Source organism: Tiliqua scincoides, chromosome 4 (assembly GCF_035046505.1).
Source record: "Tiliqua scincoides isolate rTilSci1 chromosome 4, rTilSci1.hap2, whole genome shotgun sequence".
NCBI lineage: Eukaryota > Metazoa > Chordata > Lepidosauria > Squamata > Scincidae > Tiliqua > Tiliqua scincoides.
The window spans coordinates 105,368,327-105,388,851 of record NC_089824.1 but is presented as its reverse complement, the minus strand read 5'-3'; the positions used below and the strand labels follow the sequence as shown (position 1 = coordinate 105,388,851).

Genomic DNA, 20,525 nt, shown 5'->3' with positions numbered 1-20,525 from the left:
AGCAATACAAATGCTGGGAATTAATTAGCTCACCTCAACAACAGTTTGATTCCCATCAGTTATGTTTAAGTCATCACCAATCAGAATGGGAGCTTCTATCTCACAAGGCTGCTGACTCTTCAGTGTGTTGGAAGAGTTTTCCTTTGGAAAGTGGAAATTGCTTTTCCTAGAGTCAGTGGTCATAGAGACCTCATGGCAGTAACAGTGAAGAAATGCACGGACTCCATCAATGCCCACAAACTGTGAAACTGGAACCCCACTGATATTCCCACTTCCGGTGTCAAACAGCTGCGGTGAATTTCTCCATTTCTGCAGCCTGATGGCCAGTAATACAAGGAGGAAGGCAAAGAACAAGCAGGAGACAAATGCCACAGCCACCACAAGGTAGAAAGTGAGGTCAGACTGAGAATCTGCAGGAGTTGAGATGCTGCTCAGGTCTGAGAGGACTTCAGGGATACTATCAGCCAGCACCACCGTGACTGTGACTGATGCAGAGAGAGAGGGTTGCCCATTGTCCTTCACTAAAACCACCAGGCTTTGCTTGAGGACATCCTTCTCCAGAAAGAACCGGGTTGTCCTGGTCTCCCCAGTGTGGAGTCCTACAGTGAAGAGCCCTGGCTCGGTGGCCTTGAGTAGCTGATAAGAAAGCCAGCCATTTTGGCCAGAATCTGCATCCACTGCCACTACTTTAGTGACCAGGTAGCCTGGCTCAGAGGAGCGAGGGGCCAGCTCTACTCCAGTGGAGCTATCAGTGGGAGGGGAAGGGTACAAGATTTCTGGAACATTGTCATTCTGATCCAGGATGAAGAGAGTCACTGAGACATTGGAGCTGAGTGGTGGGGAGCCTCCATCCTGGGCTCTGATCTGGAACTGAATCTCACGGAACTCTTCATAATCAAAGGAGCACAGGGCATAAACAACTCCTGTCTCAGAATTAATAGAGAGGTAGGAAGAAAGAGAAGAATGATTTGCCTGACTTTCAATTGAATAAGTTATTTTGGAATTCTCATGCCAGTCTGGGTCACTGGCCTTGAGTGAAAATATGGAGACACTTCTTTGATTGTTCTCTGTGATGTATGAAGTAAAGGATGATTGTGGAAATAGGGGAGGGTTGTCATTTGTGTCTAAAACTTGAAGATGGATAATGGTAGAAGTTGAACGGGGAGGATTCCCTTGGTCTGTGGCTTTGATGGTAACATTGTAGGCAGCCATGCTCTCTCTGTCAAGGTCTTCCTCCAGCACCAAGCTGTAATAATTATTGTAGGATTTCTTTAGTCTGAAAGGGAGGTTTCTGGGAACTGAACAAGCAGTTTCCCCATTGTTTCCTGAATCCTGATCTTGCACATGTAAAAGAGCTACCACAGTCCCCTTTGGAGAGTCTTCTGGCAGTGAAGCAATTAGAGATGTAACGGCTAATTCAGGAGCATGGTCATTCACATCAGTAACACCAATGACAACTTTAGATGTATCAAAAAGATCTCCACCGTCTTGAGCTTGGACCTCAATTTCATACTGTGTAGATTTTTCATAGTCCAGGCTTCCTGCAAGAGTTATTTCTCCTGTTGTTGAGTCCAGGTGAAATATTTGGGAGGCTTTTCCTGTTATTTTTCTGAATGAATATTTCACCTCTTTATTGATTCCTTCATCCAGGTCAGTGGCTTGTACTGTAAGCACATGAGATCCTATGGGTGCATCTTCCATTATGGTCACTGTGTAAAGAGGCTTGCCAAAAACTGGCGCATTGTCATTTGCATCAAGAACCACAACTCGGATGTTTGCAGTGCCAGATCTTACTGGGTTCCCTCCATCATATGCTGTGAGGACCAGATAGTGAGCGGCTGCTTCTTCACGGTCAAGAGACTTCTCTAGCACCAGTTCTGGATATCTGGCACCATCAGCTGCCATTTTCACATTCAGAGAAAAATGGCTACTACTGCTGAGTTTATAGTCCTGCAGGGAATTAATACCCAGATCAGCATCTTGTGCCTCGTGCATGGCAAACCGGGATCCTATTGCTTTATTCTCACTTATTTTTATCTCCATTTCATCTGATGAGAAACAGGGAGCATTGTCATTAATATCCATAACTTCAATTTCCACTCCATAAATTTTCATTGACTCCCTATCTATAATCTCAACATTCAAGACACACTTCTCCACTTGGCCACAGATCTCCTCTCTATCGATTCTTTGTGTGGTGTATAAATGACCACTATTGAAATTCAAAGCAAAATACTGAGTCCTACCTTGGGAAACAATGTGTACTCCTCTCTCTGCAAGAGCTCTTATATCCAGTCCCATCTCCTTGGCAATGTTTCCCACGATAGATCCTTTCTGTATTTCTTCAGGAATGGAGTAGTAAATATTCCCAGAAACAGCCTCCCAGATAGTCACCATCATGTAGCAAGCAAAGATTTCCCTCCTGCTGTTTTGGAGCCATCCTCTCATTGTCATGATGTGAAGAAGCATTTGATTCCCTATTGGAAGTCTGATTTTTTGCTGAATGTTGCCACGGGATTGATAACTGAACTGAAAGGCAGAGGCAGATAGTATCTTCCTTGACTGGACGTAGTCAGTGTGAGTATGATCTCAATAAGTTCTGAGCTGCTGCGGTAATAAGAGCAGCAGAAATAGGTAGGATGGATCGCTCTCTGTAGTTCTCTGCCTAATTGGTGAACAGCGGCGCTCAGAGTCTCAACCAATGAACTGCACTTGAAGGAAGTCTGGATTTTTAAAAGGGGATTTCATTTTGGTATTTTCATTTTATATGGATATATTTTTGCAAGCCTAGTGATCAGATACATGTGAATAATCTTGACAAAGTATGTGATACAAATTCATTTGGTGACAAATGTTGCAGTGATGGGCAATATTTTTGTACTCTGTTTTTATCACAGGCCACACAATCAACTAAAAGAAATACTGTTTCTATTTCTACATTTTCACTCTCTTAATGCTTCTATTTATCGATCCAATTATTGTTTTCTTTTCACATTCTCCTAGCTATAATGATCAGTAGGTGAAAAAAAAAATAATCCAAACAAAACTAGAGAGTTATATGTGCATAATGTTCCATAATACATATGAAGTATTTCTTACACACTGCTTTGTCTCTAGTAAACTTCATGTTCCATCGGTTCTATGTTGAGTAATGGCCTGTAATATTTTTCTATAGTTCTTCAAAGTTTGGAGTTGGATTCAGACAGCTAGTTTTGACTTTTGTAGTTGTCATATAGTGGGAATGAAGTGGCCCTAGGTTGCCTGACAAGATACCACAAAAGATTTTCTCTCCAGATGGTTGATCCAGTTAGATTTTCTTATTTGAAGAACAAGAAATTTGAAGCTTATTGGCTCCCTCTCAAGCTGGACACTTTTGCAAACTCACCTAAGAATGATATTAGTGTACCCACCAAATTATTGTTTGTTCCCTCTGCTATCCACTAAGGCCTTATTCAGAGGGAGAGTAACTGGCCCTCCTCACCCCAGCAGTTGCCTTTTCTGTGGCTGTCTGCTGGTGCTCTTTTGCAACTGTTTAGATTGTGAGCCCTCTTGGGACAGGGAGCCATTCGATATTTGATTTTTCTCTGTAAACCTCTTTGTGAACTCTCTGTTGAAAAGCGGTATACAAATACTGTTAATAATAATAATGAATAATAATGAATACACTGTATGTCAGACATCCTGACATGCATTTCTGAATGTCTGTAATGAAGGAATCCAGACCCCCAGAAAACACTAATACTGTCCAACAATGCCAAATCTAATTCTACATCCCAATATTATTGCTAGGACAACATTCACACATTTTAATGTCTATAAATCTGTACAAAACTATGATCAGAGTTCAGGAACCATTGAATCTTTAAAGCTGTATTAAAGGTGCAGGTCAAAAAAGTTGTCTAAATATTAAAGTAAAATTGACACATTTTAGTTGTTATCAGGGCAGAAATGTGAAAGCTGTGGGAGTAACCCACAGAGTCCAGTCCTATTCAACTTTCCAGCAGTGATGCAGCTGTGCTAATGGGGCGTGCGCAGCATCCTGAGGTGGGGGGGCTGGCAGTCATGGAGGCTTCCTCAAAGTAAGGCAGTGTTACCCAGGGGTTGCATGGTGCCTGCATTGGCACTGGAAAGTTGGTTAGGATTGAGCCCTAAAAAGAGAAGCAATCTGTACATGAGCAGGCACTCTCTGCTTCACGTCATCTAGGATTCATTAAAAAAAAAAAAGACATTATGTGTGCGTGAGCCCCTAAAGTAGTGTTTTTTTCTTACAGAATGAGGTCAGGGATTGCTGTTGACAGAAAAACAAGTCAAAGGCATCCTTGAGTGCATGAAACAGTGTTACAGTTCTTTGGACCCTCATCATGCCTTCCACGAGGCACCTCACTTTTCAGAAAATAGCAAAGTCCAAACTATTTGGGGAAAAATAGTTTCCCATCTGTCAGATACATGGCAGACTTGTGGTACAAAATACCTGAAAAATAATGTACTCTAGAATTTATCTGATACAACTTCTAAAACAACGCACAACAAGACAGCATAATTCTGCAAAAGTTTAGGATAAACAACTTAGGGCCCAATCCTATCCAACTTTCCAGCACTGGCGTCACAATGCAACCCAGAGATGAGGGACAAATGTTCTCATACCTTGAGCAGGCCTCTGCGGCTGCATCCCCACCACAGGATACAGCATAGGCCCCATTGGCACAGCTGCACCAGCGCTGGAAAACTGGATAGGATTGGGCCCTTATGCTCTCTTCCCCCCCTCCTTTACTCCTGAACAATCTGAATTCCTCTGCTTCGACTTGGGGAAGATGAGGGTGGTGGTGATAGGATTTCACAAGTATAGCACAGGAAGCCTCTCCTGTTGCTAACCTCTCCACATGTCTCTGTTTTTATGCACAGACTTGCTGAGTTTATTTATTTTCCACATTTTTATGCTGCCTTCCTCCAAGGAGCTCAAGGTGGTGTACAACTCTGTGAGGTAGGTTAGGCTGAGAAATAGTGACTGGCCCAGGGCCACCCAGGAAGCTCCATTTCCTCACCTCCTATCTAATAAAACTATTTAGCAATGCTTCAAAAGAACTTTTCAAACAAAACTAATTCAAGGAAACATACATAATTGTTTATGTCATCAATATGATAAAAGCTATTGGCTATTCAGACAGTTATTAAAGTATATTTAATGGAAATATTTCCCAATCTTAAAAACACATTTACATAACATGAAATCCAACTGGTTTCATTGGAACTTATTTCCAAGGATGAATGTTTATGAACACAGCTGCAGAAAATAAAAGGTATTCCTAGGAAACAAACTGAAAAAGATCAAAGAAATGATGTATCATGAACTCAGAGGGGTGAAGGAGGGAGATCAGTCATTTCAGTTCCTCCCCTTCCTATCTCTCTAGATCACTGGTACTCAATCTGTGGACACAGGTGGTCTGTAAGACCCTCAGAAGTGGTCAGTGAGACCCTCAGGAAAAAAAACAACCTTTGATCACTTCCAGCATCTCAGTAAGCATTCTCCCCACTGACCACCAGAAAGGGCTGAAGTATCAGCTGCGGGCATTCTCCACCACCTCTGGAAGTCCATGGGGACAGTGCTCACTCCCCCATGGACCACCAGAGAGGACAGAGAAGACAGAGAAGAAACCACCTGCTGCCTCAGCTGACAACAAAATCTTCTCTATAAATAATAAATCTAATAGATCTCTAATAAATCTTCTCCAATTATTAAAAATTTAATTGTATTTTTGTGTGCACTGGAAGTGGACAGGGAGTGGGGGGGTTGCATGTGATCCACAACAATTTCAATTTTTGCCTCAGTGGTCCATGACACACTAAAGGTTGGGAAACACTGCTCTAGTTCATGCTTGATTTTCAAGCAATGCCATTATTTGACTTGGTTACTGTCATTTGGGAAGTTGTTCTATGCCCAGATGGAATGAATGGGAAACCAGCAAAGTGCTCCCATGCCAAATGTACTCTTGTTGTTCAGATCAGTACAGTTCCTAAGAATTGATTTTCTTTCACTGAGAACTTGAGGGCCAATAGTTTACTCCAGTCCTCTTTAAACCTCTTTAAATTCTTCAGAGACACTGAGATGGAATTTGGTTACATCTTTGTCTACTCTTGATTCCTTTCCTGATCCAGTGTGTAAAACTCTGCTTTGGGAAATGTGAACACGGATAGGTAATTCCTGCAAAAGAAGGGATCACAGATGGTCCTCAGTGTCCATGGGGGATTTGTTCCCAGACCTTCCCCCCCCAGCGGATACCAAAATCTGTTGATAATTAAATCCTCAAGTGGGGATTTAATTATCAGAGGACCTCTGGACGTGACTGGAAGCACCTTCCAGTTGAATTCAGAAGGTCAATTGGGGCCCTCCAGCACAGGTTGGCATCTGCACTGAGTCAAATTTGCAGGTGCCGAACACGCGGATAAGGAGAACCCAGTGCATCCCCAGTCCCTGCTAGCCTCTACCCAGATGCTGCGACTCCTGCAGTCATACAACTTCCATAACATTCCTCTCCAACAAATGTTCAGCAGAGACTGTTCTCAGGCAGAGTCATGCAGTGAACCATACCCAAACCAGCACTGTATGGATACAACCGTTAGCCCAAATGCCCATGATCATGGATGCTAGAAAAGTACAGTATTACCAAAATGCCACAAATTAGTAACTATTACACAGGTCCAGCCTTGTTATACACGGATTTTTTTATACACGGATTTGACTCAACACGAATGGTCCCTGCAAATGAGAAGGAATGTGCTGATCCCTGGAAAAGGGGAAAAATGCACCCCTTTAAAATCACAGTTAAAAAAAAACTGCTTTTTACTGTTGCAGAGAGACAGTCATACAAGTGATTACAGGTATAACCTAATTATCCACAGATTTTTCTATCTGAAAGCTGATGAGAAGGGCCCTTTAAATTAAAGGAAAACGGTGGTTTAATAATGCCAGAGAGGGCAGCCGGTTGACAATCCATCAATCATTCTCTCTGCAGGCTTCACTCCTCCCTTCCCCCTGAGCACGTGAAAGAAGGCCAAATGGCAGCGATTATCACCTTCTCCATTCTTTCCCCCTTGCTGGGGCTCCTGGTGAAGGGAGGGATTGAAGCCTATGTTCCTAGAGAGAGACTGATTGACTCTGTGTGCGTTACAAAGGCCAGCAAGACCATTTTTAAATCACCAGAGCAAAGAAACTTTGTTTTTTAAATTGATTTGCTATAGTGTGTTTTCCGCCATCCACGTGAGTTCTTGGAACGGAACCCTCGCGAATAATGAGACACAACCTGTATCTGTATATGACTAGCAGGTAACATATAATATTTCTCCATGTCACCATGTGCCAAGCCTGGAATGTGATTGGTTGCATGTAGAAGAATGATACTGTGTGAACTGGCCTTTATTCTACAAAGATATAATGGAACAATAGCCTACCCTATAGATTTGTACCAAACACAGAGTGACATAGTATAGTAAAATATAGTAGAGTGACAAACTGAGCCTTGGCACCTAGCATTAATTAGGGATTATAAGGTTATTAATGAACTAAGCATATAATTTACAATTCTGGTAAACTGGAGGGATATAGTGCCACAATTTCTTAGTGCAAACCTTACCTTCTCACCAGCCTGCATTTCAGAATTGACATTCTCACAGTTGCTGTCCAAAAGTACCACTTGAGAGTTATCATTGCAAAGCAAGTTTTCTCCAGCCTGAATGTTGGGTTTCTGGGCAGAGAGATCCTCTTTCCTGAATTCTGAGGATAGACACAGTTGGTAGGAATAAGGCAAAGTTCCTTCTTCATAGTTTGGTGGAAAAATAACCTGTGTCTTAGGAAAAGTATTAGGATCAAAGCACTGGAATAATTTGGGACTTCCTGATCGTCGAAGTTTCATTGCAATGACCAAGGTTACTGTCAGGAGGAACAAAAATGAAATCAGAGCTAAAGCCAGAACCAAGTAAAACTGCAGATCAGAACGATGTTCTGAGTCACTGGACTGGTTTCTCATTTCTGGAAGCGCCTCTTGGAAGTTCTCAGCAAAGACAAGGTTCAGTGTCACAGTGGCTGACAGTGGAGTCTTACCATTGTCCTTAATCAAGACAACCAGCCTATGTTTCACAGCATCTTTCTCCACAAAGCCCCGTGACGTCCTGATCTCCCCAGTGTGGGACCCAATGGTGAAGAGTGCTGGCTCAGTGGCCTGGAGCAGATGGTAAGAGAGCCAGGCATTGTGTCCAGAGTCAGCATCCACTGCCACCACTTTGGTCACTAAGTAGCCTGGTGCTGCTGAACGAGGAATCATCTCAAACAAGGCAGAGCCATCAGGACCTTGGGAAGGATACAGGACCCGAGGGCTGTTATCATTCTGATCCAAAATGAAGACCCACACTGTGACGTTGCTGCTGAGAGGGGGAGAGCCACCATCTTGGGCCTTCACTTGAATTTGAAACTCCCTGAATTGTTCATAATCGAAAGATCTCTGTGCGTAGAGAGTTCCAGTCTGAGAGTTAATGGAGACGTAAGAGGAGAGAGGAAGTTCCTCCATGTTGCTCTTGAGGATGGAGTAAGAGATCTGGGAGTTGCGGTTCAGATCTGGGTCTGAGGCTTTGATAGTCAAGATGGAGGCACCTGAAGGGTTGTTCTCTGGCACAAAGACACTGTAGGTCGGTTCTTCAAAGGCAGGAGAATTGTCATTGATATCTGAGATCTGAAGTGAGATGGTTTTGTGAGTGGAGAGAGGTGGGGTGCCTTTATCTGTAGCTGTGATGGTAATATTATATTCTGGAGTTCTTTCTCTATCTAAAGGACTGTTTGTGAGGAGTTTATAATAATTGTTTGATGAGGTCAGAATTTTAAATGGCAAATTACTTTGTAGGCTGCATGTAATTTTTCCATTTTCTCCAGAATCTTTATCCTTTACATTGATAAGAGCAACCATTGTGCCAGGAACAGAGTCTTCAGGAATGGGACTGGACAAGAAAGTGGGGATCACCTCAGGGGCATTATCATTTTCATCTAATATCTTTATTTCAACTTTACAATGAGCCACTAATCCCCCTCCATCCTTTGCTTCAACTGTAATAGTGTACTTCTCTGCCTCCTCAAAATCCAGAGTGTCCTTAATTGTTATTGTTCCATTATGTGTATTTAAGCTGAATTTGTGATAGGCTTTTTCTGAGAGCTTACTGAAACTGTAACTGATGTAAGCATTTGCACCTACGTCACTGTCAGTGGCTACCACTTGAATTATAGAAGTCCCCACAGGAGAGTTTTCCTTCAAGCTGACTGTATAGACCTCTTGAGTGAAAATGGGTGGATTGTCGTTGGCATCAATGACATAAATCCATATCTGAGCAGCCCCCATTTTTTTGGGATCACCTCCATCGAGGGCCTTGAGGATCAACTGGAGAGTCTGTTCACTTTCCCGATCCAGTGGTTTCTGCAGCAACAATTCTGCATATTTGTTTCCATCCTGACTATCTTTAACCTCCAATATAAAATACTCATTTGGACTTAACTGATAATTCTGGAGTGAATTCATCCCCATGTCAGGATCTTCAGCTTTCCCAATGTGAAATCTGGCACCTGGTAATGTGGATTCTACTATTTCCAACTTGATACTGTCCTCTAGGAAATGTGGTGTGTTATCATTTATGTCCTGGATTGCTACATTTACATGGTAAACATTCAGAGGATTTTCAACCACAACCTCAAAATCAATGAGGCAACGTACATTCTCCCCACATATGCCCTCGCGATCTATTCTTTCATTCACATACAGGTTTCCATTTTCTGCACTGATAGTGAAATATTGCTTTTTACCTTCAGAAAGGATGTGCAGGTTTCTGTTCCTCAGATCCCTGGGATTCAGCCCCAAATCCTTGGCAAGATTGCCCACAGAAGATCCCTTTGCCATCTCTTCCGGGATGGAATACTGAATTGGTTCTGAGACAGCCCAACAGAGGAAAGACAAAAAAATGGGAAGCAAAATCTGCTGTCTGCATGCCATGAAGCTCCCTCTCTTAATGTTTTCCATCCCTATTTCCATTCTTCTGTTTCCTCTGATCAGCAGATGAGCTTAAATTTTCAGCAGAATTTTAGGAGTATTGGAAGGGTAAACTGAAACCTAGTTTTAGTTTTTCCTTAATTTGGTTATATCATGTTGGTTTCCTCTTCTTAGCAACAGCATGTATGTGATCTGCTTTTTTCCTTGTCTGCAGTTGGTAATGGAGCAATCCGAGTCAGTGGATCCCTAGCTCCTTCCTGAGATCACCATATTGGGCAACAGCGGCACTGTGAGTTTCTGTTGGAGAACTGCAACAGAATCCTCTCTGCTGAATAATCTGGACGATTTGCCTTCAAAAAAACTGGCGTCTGTGTATCCAGATTTCCAACCCAACCTGTGAACATTTCCCCCTTAAAACATATATACTGTGTATATGAAATCCATATTTATTTAACTTTGTATAAATATTTTAAAAATTATGAATATATTTTCCATTTGGATATTAGGAAAAATAGAATCATGTATTGAGTGTTTATTTTCTTCTTTATCCTACTGATGACAACTTTTCCTCTGAAATGTTCCCTAACTGTCCTCCCCACATATAATTTTTCCATTCACTATTTAATAGATTTATAATCTATTTATAATGTGCTTTGATTAAACTGCTAAAGAAAGCATTTTACCTCTTGGATTTGTACTTTTAACAGATTCATTAGACACAAAATCTATATCTAAGAAACAAAACTTACTTCATTGTCTTTATAGACTGGGTCCTAATTGGGAGTGTATGAAAGCTATAAATTAGGGGGTCCTTGGTTCAGATCTCACCTTTGTCATGAATTCATTTAGCACTCTTAGGCAAGCTAGTCTCAGTCCTCCACTTGTAATACTATTGAGGGCGCAATCCTAGCCCCTTATGTCAGTGCTTTCTAGCATTGACATAAGGACAATGCATCTCTGAGGTAAGGGAACAAACATTCCCTTACTTTGAGGAGGCCTCTGTGAGTGACACACAACTGGAGGATGCAGCACATGTCCCATTGGCACCGCTATGCCAGTGCTGGAAAGAACTGACATAAGGGGTTAGGACTGCGCTCTTACTTAATTTACAGGATGATTGTAATTATTACAGCAAGATAACATATATAAAGTTCTTTAGACTCAAAAGCACTGTGAAGATAATTATTACTATTATTATTAACAACAACCTGTTTGCTCAATATGAACCTGAAAAAATGTGCTGGCAGTGCGCATTTCAAACAATATTCCTGTAGAGTGGCATATCAATTACATGCATAAAATTTCAATATATTTTTCAAACAAGGGAAAAAATATGATAGTAACAAGTAGTCATCCAACTAAGTGCAGGTGCCTGCTGTATAACAGAGTGACCACTTTTCAAAGTTCCAGGTGCTTCCCTAACACCAGTGCATCTTAGTTCAATCCAAGGAAAAACCTTAGGGTATCATGTCCGAACATAAAACAAAGGAGCACAACTTTGAAGAATCTAGGACACATGTCTGAAGAAATGATGTATTGAACAATACATGATACAGTTCATATGTTTTCCATGTGAAATAACTAATTTGCAATAAGTGGAGGCAAGAAATGGATGAAGTTTCTTCTCCTTATGCAACTATGCCATTACAAAATACACAACTATTTACTCAGTTGGGAAGGATACATGCAAATTTCAGCCATCTGTTCTTGGCCTTGTCTTTCTTGAAAAAAGGTGATTAACTGAGCATGTGCTGTCCACAACTACAATGGTGCATGTGAATGTTGTACATGAGCACGTGCACTTCACCGGACGAAGCATACTTTAGCTCAGAAAAAGCTTATTCTGAAAGAAACTGGTTTGTCTATAACAGGGGTGTAAAACTCTGTTCATTCAGAGGGCCGAAATTAGCATTCAGGATGCCTGCTGAGGGCCGGAAGTGATGTCATTAACCAGAAAATGACATTCATTAAGCACCAGAAATCAGCACTTTGTTCTCATTAACTGCAAATGACAGAAGAGAAAATATGCAAATCTTGATTATATTTCAAGATATGGGAGAGCCCAATATTCATGTGGGCTGCCCTTTCAGCAGTAACACCTCAGCACTGCTCAGCAGCTGAGAGCTTGAGGGCCGGATAACAAGCTTCCGGGGGTTGCATCCAGTCCCCGGGCCTTATGTTTGACACCCCTGGTCTATAAGGTACTGCAAGATTCTGTTGTTTCAGCAGGCAAAAGAGTAGTTCAGAAAAGAAGTGTCCTAAGTTTCTGCCCATGCCCATAGACGTTCAGGCCCAAGCACTCTTTACAAGGGAGAAAAATGTTTGTCAAAAGCTATTTTATAATGTCAAGTTGAAAGAAACATTTAAGAATGCAACTGGAGTAACGGAATATCAATGTACCTTTTAGTACATACATTTTAGTTACACTCAGCCTATGGAGGATACACAGCTATCCAAGATCCATTTGCACCACATTGATTTATGAAAAAAATTATGAAAAAATTTCTAAAACAGATATTTTAAATATCATCAGAGGGTCGCTGCAGAATACCGATGGAAAATGTACCCTGCCTTGAATTGGTATGCAAACATAAATAAATATACATGCCTCCTTACCAATTTTTTTTTTCTTTTGGGGAGGTGTCTCTTGGATGTTGAAAACACTACAGAGATCATGGCTGACTCTGTTTCTTTAGAACTCTGACTAAAAATAAGGGATTTTAAAAAATATGTTAATGAAAGTTTGTTATTAAAGCAAAACCTAAGAGATAACGTAGTGAGCTCACCTGAAGTTGGGAAGGATCCCCATTATTGCTGTTAAGATTCTCAGACATAAGGAAAGGATCTCTAATCTCACAGGGCTGCTGACTGGTCAAAGTATTGGAACAGTTTCCCTTTGACAAGCTGACGTTGCTCTTCCTAGAATCTGAAGTCAGATAAATGTCATGGCAGTAGGAGTTGAGAAAGGCTCGGACTCCATTGATCCCTGTAAACTGTGCAACTGGAGCACCACTGATGTTCACAGTTCCAGAGTCAAATGACTGAGAATTTCTCCATCTGTGAAGCCTAAGGACCAGTAATAAAACCAAGAAGACAAAGAACAAACAGGAGACTGAAGCTACTGAGATCAGCAGGTAGAAGGTGAGGTCAGACTGGGGATCTACAGGAGCTGAGATGCTGCTCAGGTCTGAAAGGACTTCAGGGATGCTGTCAGCCAGCACCACAGTGACAGTGACTGAGGTGGAGAGAGATGGCTGCCCATTGTCCTTCACTAAAACCACCAGGCTTTGCTTGAGGGCATCCTTCTCCAGGAAGAACCGAGTTGTCCTGATCTCCCCAGTGTGGAGTCCTACAGTGAAGAGTCCTGGCTCTGTGGCCTTGATCAGCTGATAGGACAGCCAGCCATTCTGGCCAGAATCTGCATCCACAGCCACCACCTTAGTGACCAGGTAGCCTGGTTCAGAGGAACGAGGGGCCAACTCTACTCCGGTGGAGCCATCAGTGGGAGGGGAAGGGTACAGGATTTCTGGAGCATTGTCATTCTGATCCAGGATGAAGAGAGTCACTGAGACATTGGAGCTGAGTGGTGGGGAGCCTCCGTCCTGGGCTCTAATCTGAAACTGTATCTCCCGAAATTCTTCATAATCAAAGGAGCTCAAAGCATAAACAGTTCCAGTCTCAGAGTTAATGGAAAGGTAGGAAGAGAGAAGTGAGTCACTCATCTGACCTTCTACCATGAAATAAGTTATTTTGGAATTTACTTCCCCATCTGGATCATATGCCTTGAGTGAAAAGATGGAGGTCCCTCTTTGGTTATTTTCCATGATGTAAGAACTGTAGGATGACTGTGGGAAATAAGGAGGGTTGTCATTGATGTCAGAAATCAGGAGTGGAATGATGGTGATTGTGGAGAGTGGGGGAGACCCATTGTCCTTCGCTGTGACGGTAATGTTGTAGTTTGCCACCTGTTCCCTGTCCAGGGTTTTGAACGTTTCCAAACTGTAATAATTACCTAAAGATTTCTTCAGTTTGAAGGGGAGACTGCTGGGAATAGAGCAAGTGACTTCCGCATTCTGTGCTGAATCTTGATCTTGTACATTTAGAAGGGCAATTGCAGTTCCTGCTGGAGAATCCTCAGGGATGGAACCGATAAGTGAAGTTATGGCCAATTCTGGTGCATTATCATTTACATCAATAACTGATACCACTACTTTAGATTTATCAAAGAGCCTTCCACCATCATGGACCTGCACCTCAATTTCATAAGCTGTAGTGTCCTCATAGTCTAAATTTCCCACAAGTGTTATTTCTCCGGTGTTTGAATCCAAACAGAATATTTGGGAAGCCCTTTCTGTGATTTTTCCAAATGAATACTTCAGTTCTTTGTTGATTCCTTCATCCAGGTCAGTGGCTTTTAATGTAACCACAGTGATTCCAATAGGAGTATCTTCCCTAATACTAATTTCATAAACAAGTTGACTAAAAATGGGTGCATTGTCATTAGCATCCAGGACAATAATGTCAACCTGTACTGTGCTGGTCCTGACGGGATCTCCTCCATCATATGCTGTGAGGGTCAATTGATGAAAAGCTTCTTCTTCACGGTCCAAAGGTCTTTCCAGCACCAATTTTGCGTATTGACCATGATCAAGTGCCATTGGCACAGCCAGAGAAAAATGGCTGCTACTGCTAAGTTTATATCCCTGGAGAGAATTTGTGCCTAAATCTGGATCCCAAGCTTCAAAGAGGGGAAACTGGGATCCTGGTGCTGCAGTCTCACTGATTTCTATGTCAATTTTCTCTGACTGGAAAGAGGGAGCATTGTCATTAACATCAGTGATTTCCACCTTGACTTCAAAAAGCTTCATGGTATCCCTAATAATAATCTCAAAATTTATCAAGCACTTCACTGCCTGGCCACAGATTTCTTCTCTGTCTATTCTCTCTGTCGTGTACAAATGTCCATTCTTATAATTCAAAGCAAAATACTGAGTCCTACCTTGAGAAATAATTCTGACTCCATGGTCTGATAGCTTCTTTGCCTCCAGTCCCAAATCCTTTGCAATATTCCCCACCAAAGAGCCTTTCTCTGTTTCTTCTGGAATGGAGTAATAGATCTGTCCAGTGATGCTTGGCCAAATGCTAGCAAATATAAAGCAGAAGAATCCTTTTGTCTTGTAGCCCTGTGGGTTCTTTCCCATTCCCATTTGTGCTCTGATGAGATGACCACTAAATATGTTTCTTTTCAGGCTTGGGTGAATGCTGCTAAAAACGAGAGAAGACTTCTCTAGATAATCTTGTCCTTGGGTTCTGAGATAGTTCAGACACAGACAGTCCCTGATGATCCTTCACTCTTGCCTGGTCTGACTGAAGCAGATAAACTGGGGAATAGTCCGTTTCTGCTGCATTGCTCAGTCTTGATTGGTGAACAGCAGCACTCAGAGCCTCAGTCAGGAATTGCACACAGTCTTTGTCCTGTTAGGAAGTTGATTTTCATGATATATTCAGTTGTGCTGATACAATTACTTCTCATTCTGATGGCAAATATAAGAACCATCCACTGGTGCCAGGAGATCTATCACAATTTTAAAAGGTCTAAGAGGCAGATCAGATGATGGGACTGCCTGTATTTAGCTCAGAGAAATCAAGACAGAAAACTGACAAAATATCAGTTTTCAGGGACTGAAAAGTGTCCAGAGAGAAGATTCAGCACTGAATCTTCTGCCACTGAAAATGGGACAGGAGGTAATGTGTTCAAATCTCTGAAAAGTAGATTTATGTTAAGCAGAAGACAAACATTTCTAATCAAGAAACAGATTATGGAGTAAGCTATCTGGAGAAACTGTGGAATATCCTTCCGTGGCTTTTTTCAGCTAAAAAGTTATATAAGTATCTACCAGGGATGTTTAAAGCATGGGATGCACTGCCTTAGAAACAGCTGACCTTCTGCTTCCCCTTAAAGTTTATCACAGTACTGTGCTCTGATTAAGGAAGGGTGACTGTCCGGCACAAGAGTGAAAGAAGATGGTCACAGTTGCATTGTAAGACATTAGTCTTCTTATCTTACACATACATTTATTAGCAAATTCAGGAAAACAAGTAGGGTTCTTGAGAAACTTTTTGGATGCTTTCCTTTTAAAAGGGAATTTCTGTTGCTCATTAGTACCATACGTCATGGGTGATTCAGCTCCAATTGCTCAAGCAAGAGAATCAAGCCATGCGCAGAGGAACACAATATTTCCCCTCGCAAATCGTTAGCCACTTTGAGCTGAAGATAAATTCCTTCCTAGAGTTCTGCCAGAACTTAAGCATGAACACAACTCACCACCCCAGTCATCCTGATGGAATTGTGCATTGCCTGCCATCCTGCCTTCAGTTAGTGGCTGATTTCTACAGGAAAAGGGAAAAACCTAAAATGCCATGTTGAATCTTGAGCCCCACTAAGTCAGAACTAGTGCATTGGATTAAAACAAAAACCAACAAAACATCCTTCATTAATGTCCCCCACTCTGCCTTGAACCCAGTGAAGTTATTTGCTCCTGCAAAACCTCTGATAGTTGTATGGGGTTCCTTTGTGGGAAAGGCCTTCATATTCACTTCAGTGGTAGGACTAACTGCATAGGCATATCTTGTATGTTCCAAGCTCTACCCACCACTGAAGTAAATTGTTAGGCCTAAGCATATGAGAGCTCCTCATGAGTATGCAGAACATTATCAACCTCCTCTAAAGAGATGTTTATTCAATTGCCATTTCTCTAATAATTTCAGGTTCTCTCTTTTGCACCACCATATGCCTGAATTAACTTATTAGTGACAATTCCAATATCTTGTGCAAACATTTCACCTTTGTCTCCCTGCTGGAGCCTGTTGTACAAGAACCCAACAAGAGAATTTCATGCAGAGAGATTACTTATCACAATAAATGAAAGCCGACATGACTTTGAGCTAACTAATGGCCCAATCCTATTGACCTTTTAGGCCAGCGGAACACACGTTCCGCTGGTGTAAGCAGCCTTATGGCTGTTGCAAATGACGCAGTGCCAGTGTGCTTGGCCCGGCTGCCACCACAAATGGCGACTGGCCAGGTTCACATAAATACAGGTGCCTGACACCCACTGGTGCAGATAAAGTAGCACAGTGATTGGGAGGGAGACAGTTGGGTGGGGCTAGGCGCAAGGCTACAGAGAGAAGAGTACATTGGCTCCGGGAAGGGGGTGGGTTCTATGGCAGCAGTGCCCACAGGGGGTTAGGTTAGTGCCTAACCCCCCCTTCCCAGCCTGATTTGCAATCAGGAAATTTCAAGGGTCATTGTGGACTTGTGCCACCTAAAGAACTGGTGCAGGTCCACAATGATCCATGGTGGATACTGTGGCTTAGCCCAGGGCAAAGGAATGAATGCTGCCTTACCCTGAGGATGCCTCAACATGCCAACACTTTGCGGAATATAGCAGAAGCCATGCTGATGCTGCTGTATCACTGCATGGGGAGTTAGGACTGGGCTGTTAATTTACATCAAAATCTGACCAGGGCAGAGTCCAGGCATCTGTTTTCAGTGCTGTACAGAAGATATGAAGGAGTAAGGAGAGTAAGGAGAGTTTTCTATACATTAGCAATTAGGTGAAGGATCATGTCCGGATCTGATCATGTGTGTCCTAACAGACTGATGTCCTGGTATCTCTTTTCCTAGAAATCAACTACTGTTATGTACTTTGAGCCACTTATCACTACCTCTCCACCAGAAGTTGTACAAAAAGAAAGAGTACACAAATCATGAAGACACATGAAATAATGCCAAATGGTATATCCAAAAGAACTAAAAAATAATTTCACATAAGCAAACATCAACAACAAAACAGATTATCACCCACCCCCACCCTTCACCAAACCTTATGCTAATCTAATATCCTTATACTTTGAATATCAAATGGGTAGAGCAGTCAAGTCCTTGAGAGGCTAGAGACATTTGCCTTTTCCCCATCTGGTTATCTCCCCTGGCTCAAAACAGCCAATGAACAAAACTTTAACCAACATACAAATCTCTCTTGAGCTATAAATAGCCCAGGGCAGTGGTTCCCAAACTGTGAGCTGTGGCTCCCCGGGGAGCTGCAGAAACCAGCCAGGGGAGCTGTGGAATCCTAGTGAAAAACCTGCCACCCTATACAGTGTATAGGATTGTGTGATCTGAGGCCTCTCAAATTATTCACTCTCATTCATTCTTCTGTTCAAGAGATATCCACTGGGAAGTGTTACAGCACTACCCCAATGGCTCCACAGAAACCCTGGCACCTGGGAAGGTAATCCTGTCTTCAGTGCACCTCGAGCCAATAGGTGAAAGACCCTTAGAAACATGCAGAAGGATGCTTACACACATCACTGATAACATGTGATAGCAAGTGTGATAACATGATACATATACAGTTAAACCAAACTAGTGATGTGAAGGAAAATGAATGTTGAGAATGTATCATCCTGGGACAAAAATCTAATAGCCAATCCCATCCCCTGCCTTAGACCAGCGGGGCATAAATCAACTGATGTCATAAATTAACTGATATTGATGCACAGATTGGCAGCAGTACTGGCAGTTCACTGCCATGATAGGCAACCTGCTGTTTGCAACCTGGTGCAGGCAAGTTGGTGTGGCCATGGTGGTGGGCGAGGAGGGAGACTGGGGCCACTGGGAGGCGCAGTGATCAGTGCCAATGGCACCACCAATATGCCATGCACCCTTGCGTCTGCTCAGACTTGCGCCAGCCAAAGACCTAGCACAGGTCTGAATAGACCTGTACAATGACAGAGCCTTACCTGGGTGTAAGGAAACAAATGTGTGGCTTCATTGGCAAAGGTGGTGGGAGAGAGGGCTGGGCTGTAAATTACTAAAAAAACCCTCATAATTAACAGGAGAAGGGTTTCATTCATTCACTTGCCTTATAACCTAGTCAAAAACAAGCAACTGCAACTTACAGAAAATACTGTCACTACTACTAAAAATAGAAAATAAATTAATGGCCCAATTCTATACCTCAGAAATGCCAGCATGCCATCAGGCATGCCAGTGCAAAGACAGTCCTGTCATTACAGAAGCCCCCCTATCAGCTGCATGGATGCCAGTGCAGCAACCGGAAAGCCATGCTCTGCTGTCAGTGGGGCACAGACTGGCCACCAGTACGACCTCTGGAGAAGCAGAAAAAGGGAGGAGAGCAGGACGGGATGGGGACAGGATGAGGCAGAGTTGGTGGCCATTGGATCCTCCTGAACCCCCTTCCTAAGCCAGGTACACCCCCAACAGCTCCGAAGTGCTATGCCAGCAACAGAACTGGCACAGCTCAGAGGAGTCCCATAGGTTGCTGTGAGGGGCTGGCACATACAGGTAAGCCTTATACCTCTCATTCCCCCTTGATAGGCATCATCAGGCCTTTATGGAGCTGCATACTGAAGATACTAACTGGGACACTTTGCAAGGGAATCACTGAAGAGTGCAAAGTTTGGGAAGAGCCGCTTGGAAAGATGAGAGCAAAGCAGAGGCAACGCCTCCACTTTGCTTTCACAACCATGACTGGCTTGGATGCTGAAGGAGAGGGACTGCTTTACACAGGTGTCCCAGTGCCTGAAGAAACTTATTGCTTTGTCCTCCCCCCTTTCCAGGAACACCTTTGGGAGGTCGCACATAAATTTCCTGTTGAAAACCATAGCTGCTGCCACTTATGTCTGAGGATCAGCAGGGGGAGGAGCAAAGGCAGGCAACTTCACTGAGCAGTATATGGCCTGCAAAGGAATGAATCCTGCCTAGGGTGGCTTTTATTTTAGGGCACAATCCAGAGCACCCCTTTGGCCAGCACAAGTCCCTTGCACCGGCTGAAGAGTGTTGTGAAAGTGCCATAAAGCACTCTCGCGCCACTCTCAGGGTAGATAGGCCGGCACATGCCTGGAGCCTGATAAGGTTGCGCCAGCTGAGCTCGGCCTGTGCAGGGCTCTGGGGAGGGCATGGGGAGGGCAGGGAGGAAGTGGGAGGGAGACGTTTTGGGGTGGGGGAGGGTGGGCAGCGGGCGGTTCCGAGGGCAGGCAGACAGGAAGTGGGAGGCAGGGCCAGATCCTAGCCCCGTTCCAGCCCAGGGCAGTTCTGGGCTTCTTGGATTTGCAGCACTGATTTAGGTGGCACAGATCTGAGTAGCCCCATTGGGGCTGTTGTTGCTCTCCCCGGGATAAGGGGAAAAGTTTCCCTTTACTTTGGGCTGAACCTCAGACACCGCAAAACATGTAGTGGATACAGCGCATGTTAGGATTGCATGCTGGCCTGCCTGTTCCAGCGCAAGTTAGGATTGTGCTGCCCATGTCATTTAGAAAGATTGTGCCTATTGACAGTACAGCCCCAAATGATGCTTCTAGAAATTTTCATTAAGCAAGCAGAATAACTGAATACAAGAGAGTTAATTGGGCTCACAGGTGGATAACTCTCGACCTCAAGAGTTTAGCATTTTTGTGAAGCACCAAGAGAGAATATTTCAT

At 43.1% G+C, this 20,525-nt stretch overlaps 2 protein-coding genes across 6 annotated transcripts in view; both read right to left on the bottom strand.

Annotated features, from left to right (window-relative positions):
* LOC136647360 (protocadherin gamma-C3-like) overlaps positions 1-20,525 on the bottom strand; it is a 270,585-nt gene that overhangs the window by 77,313 nt on the left and 172,747 nt on the right. The gene's annotated exons all lie outside the window — the stretch shown is intronic.
* On the bottom strand, positions 25-2,400 carry LOC136647433 (protocadherin gamma-A12-like). Its single transcript, XM_066622959.1, has one exon. The coding sequence runs from the start codon at positions 2,398-2,400 to the stop codon at positions 25-27; it is 2,376 nt and encodes a 791-aa protein (XP_066479056.1).

Coding starts and splice junctions, on each gene's coding strand:
- LOC136647433 (XM_066622959.1), bottom strand. CDS start 2,400: ATGATGGTGACTATCTGGGAGGCTGTTTCTGGGAATATTTACTACTCC.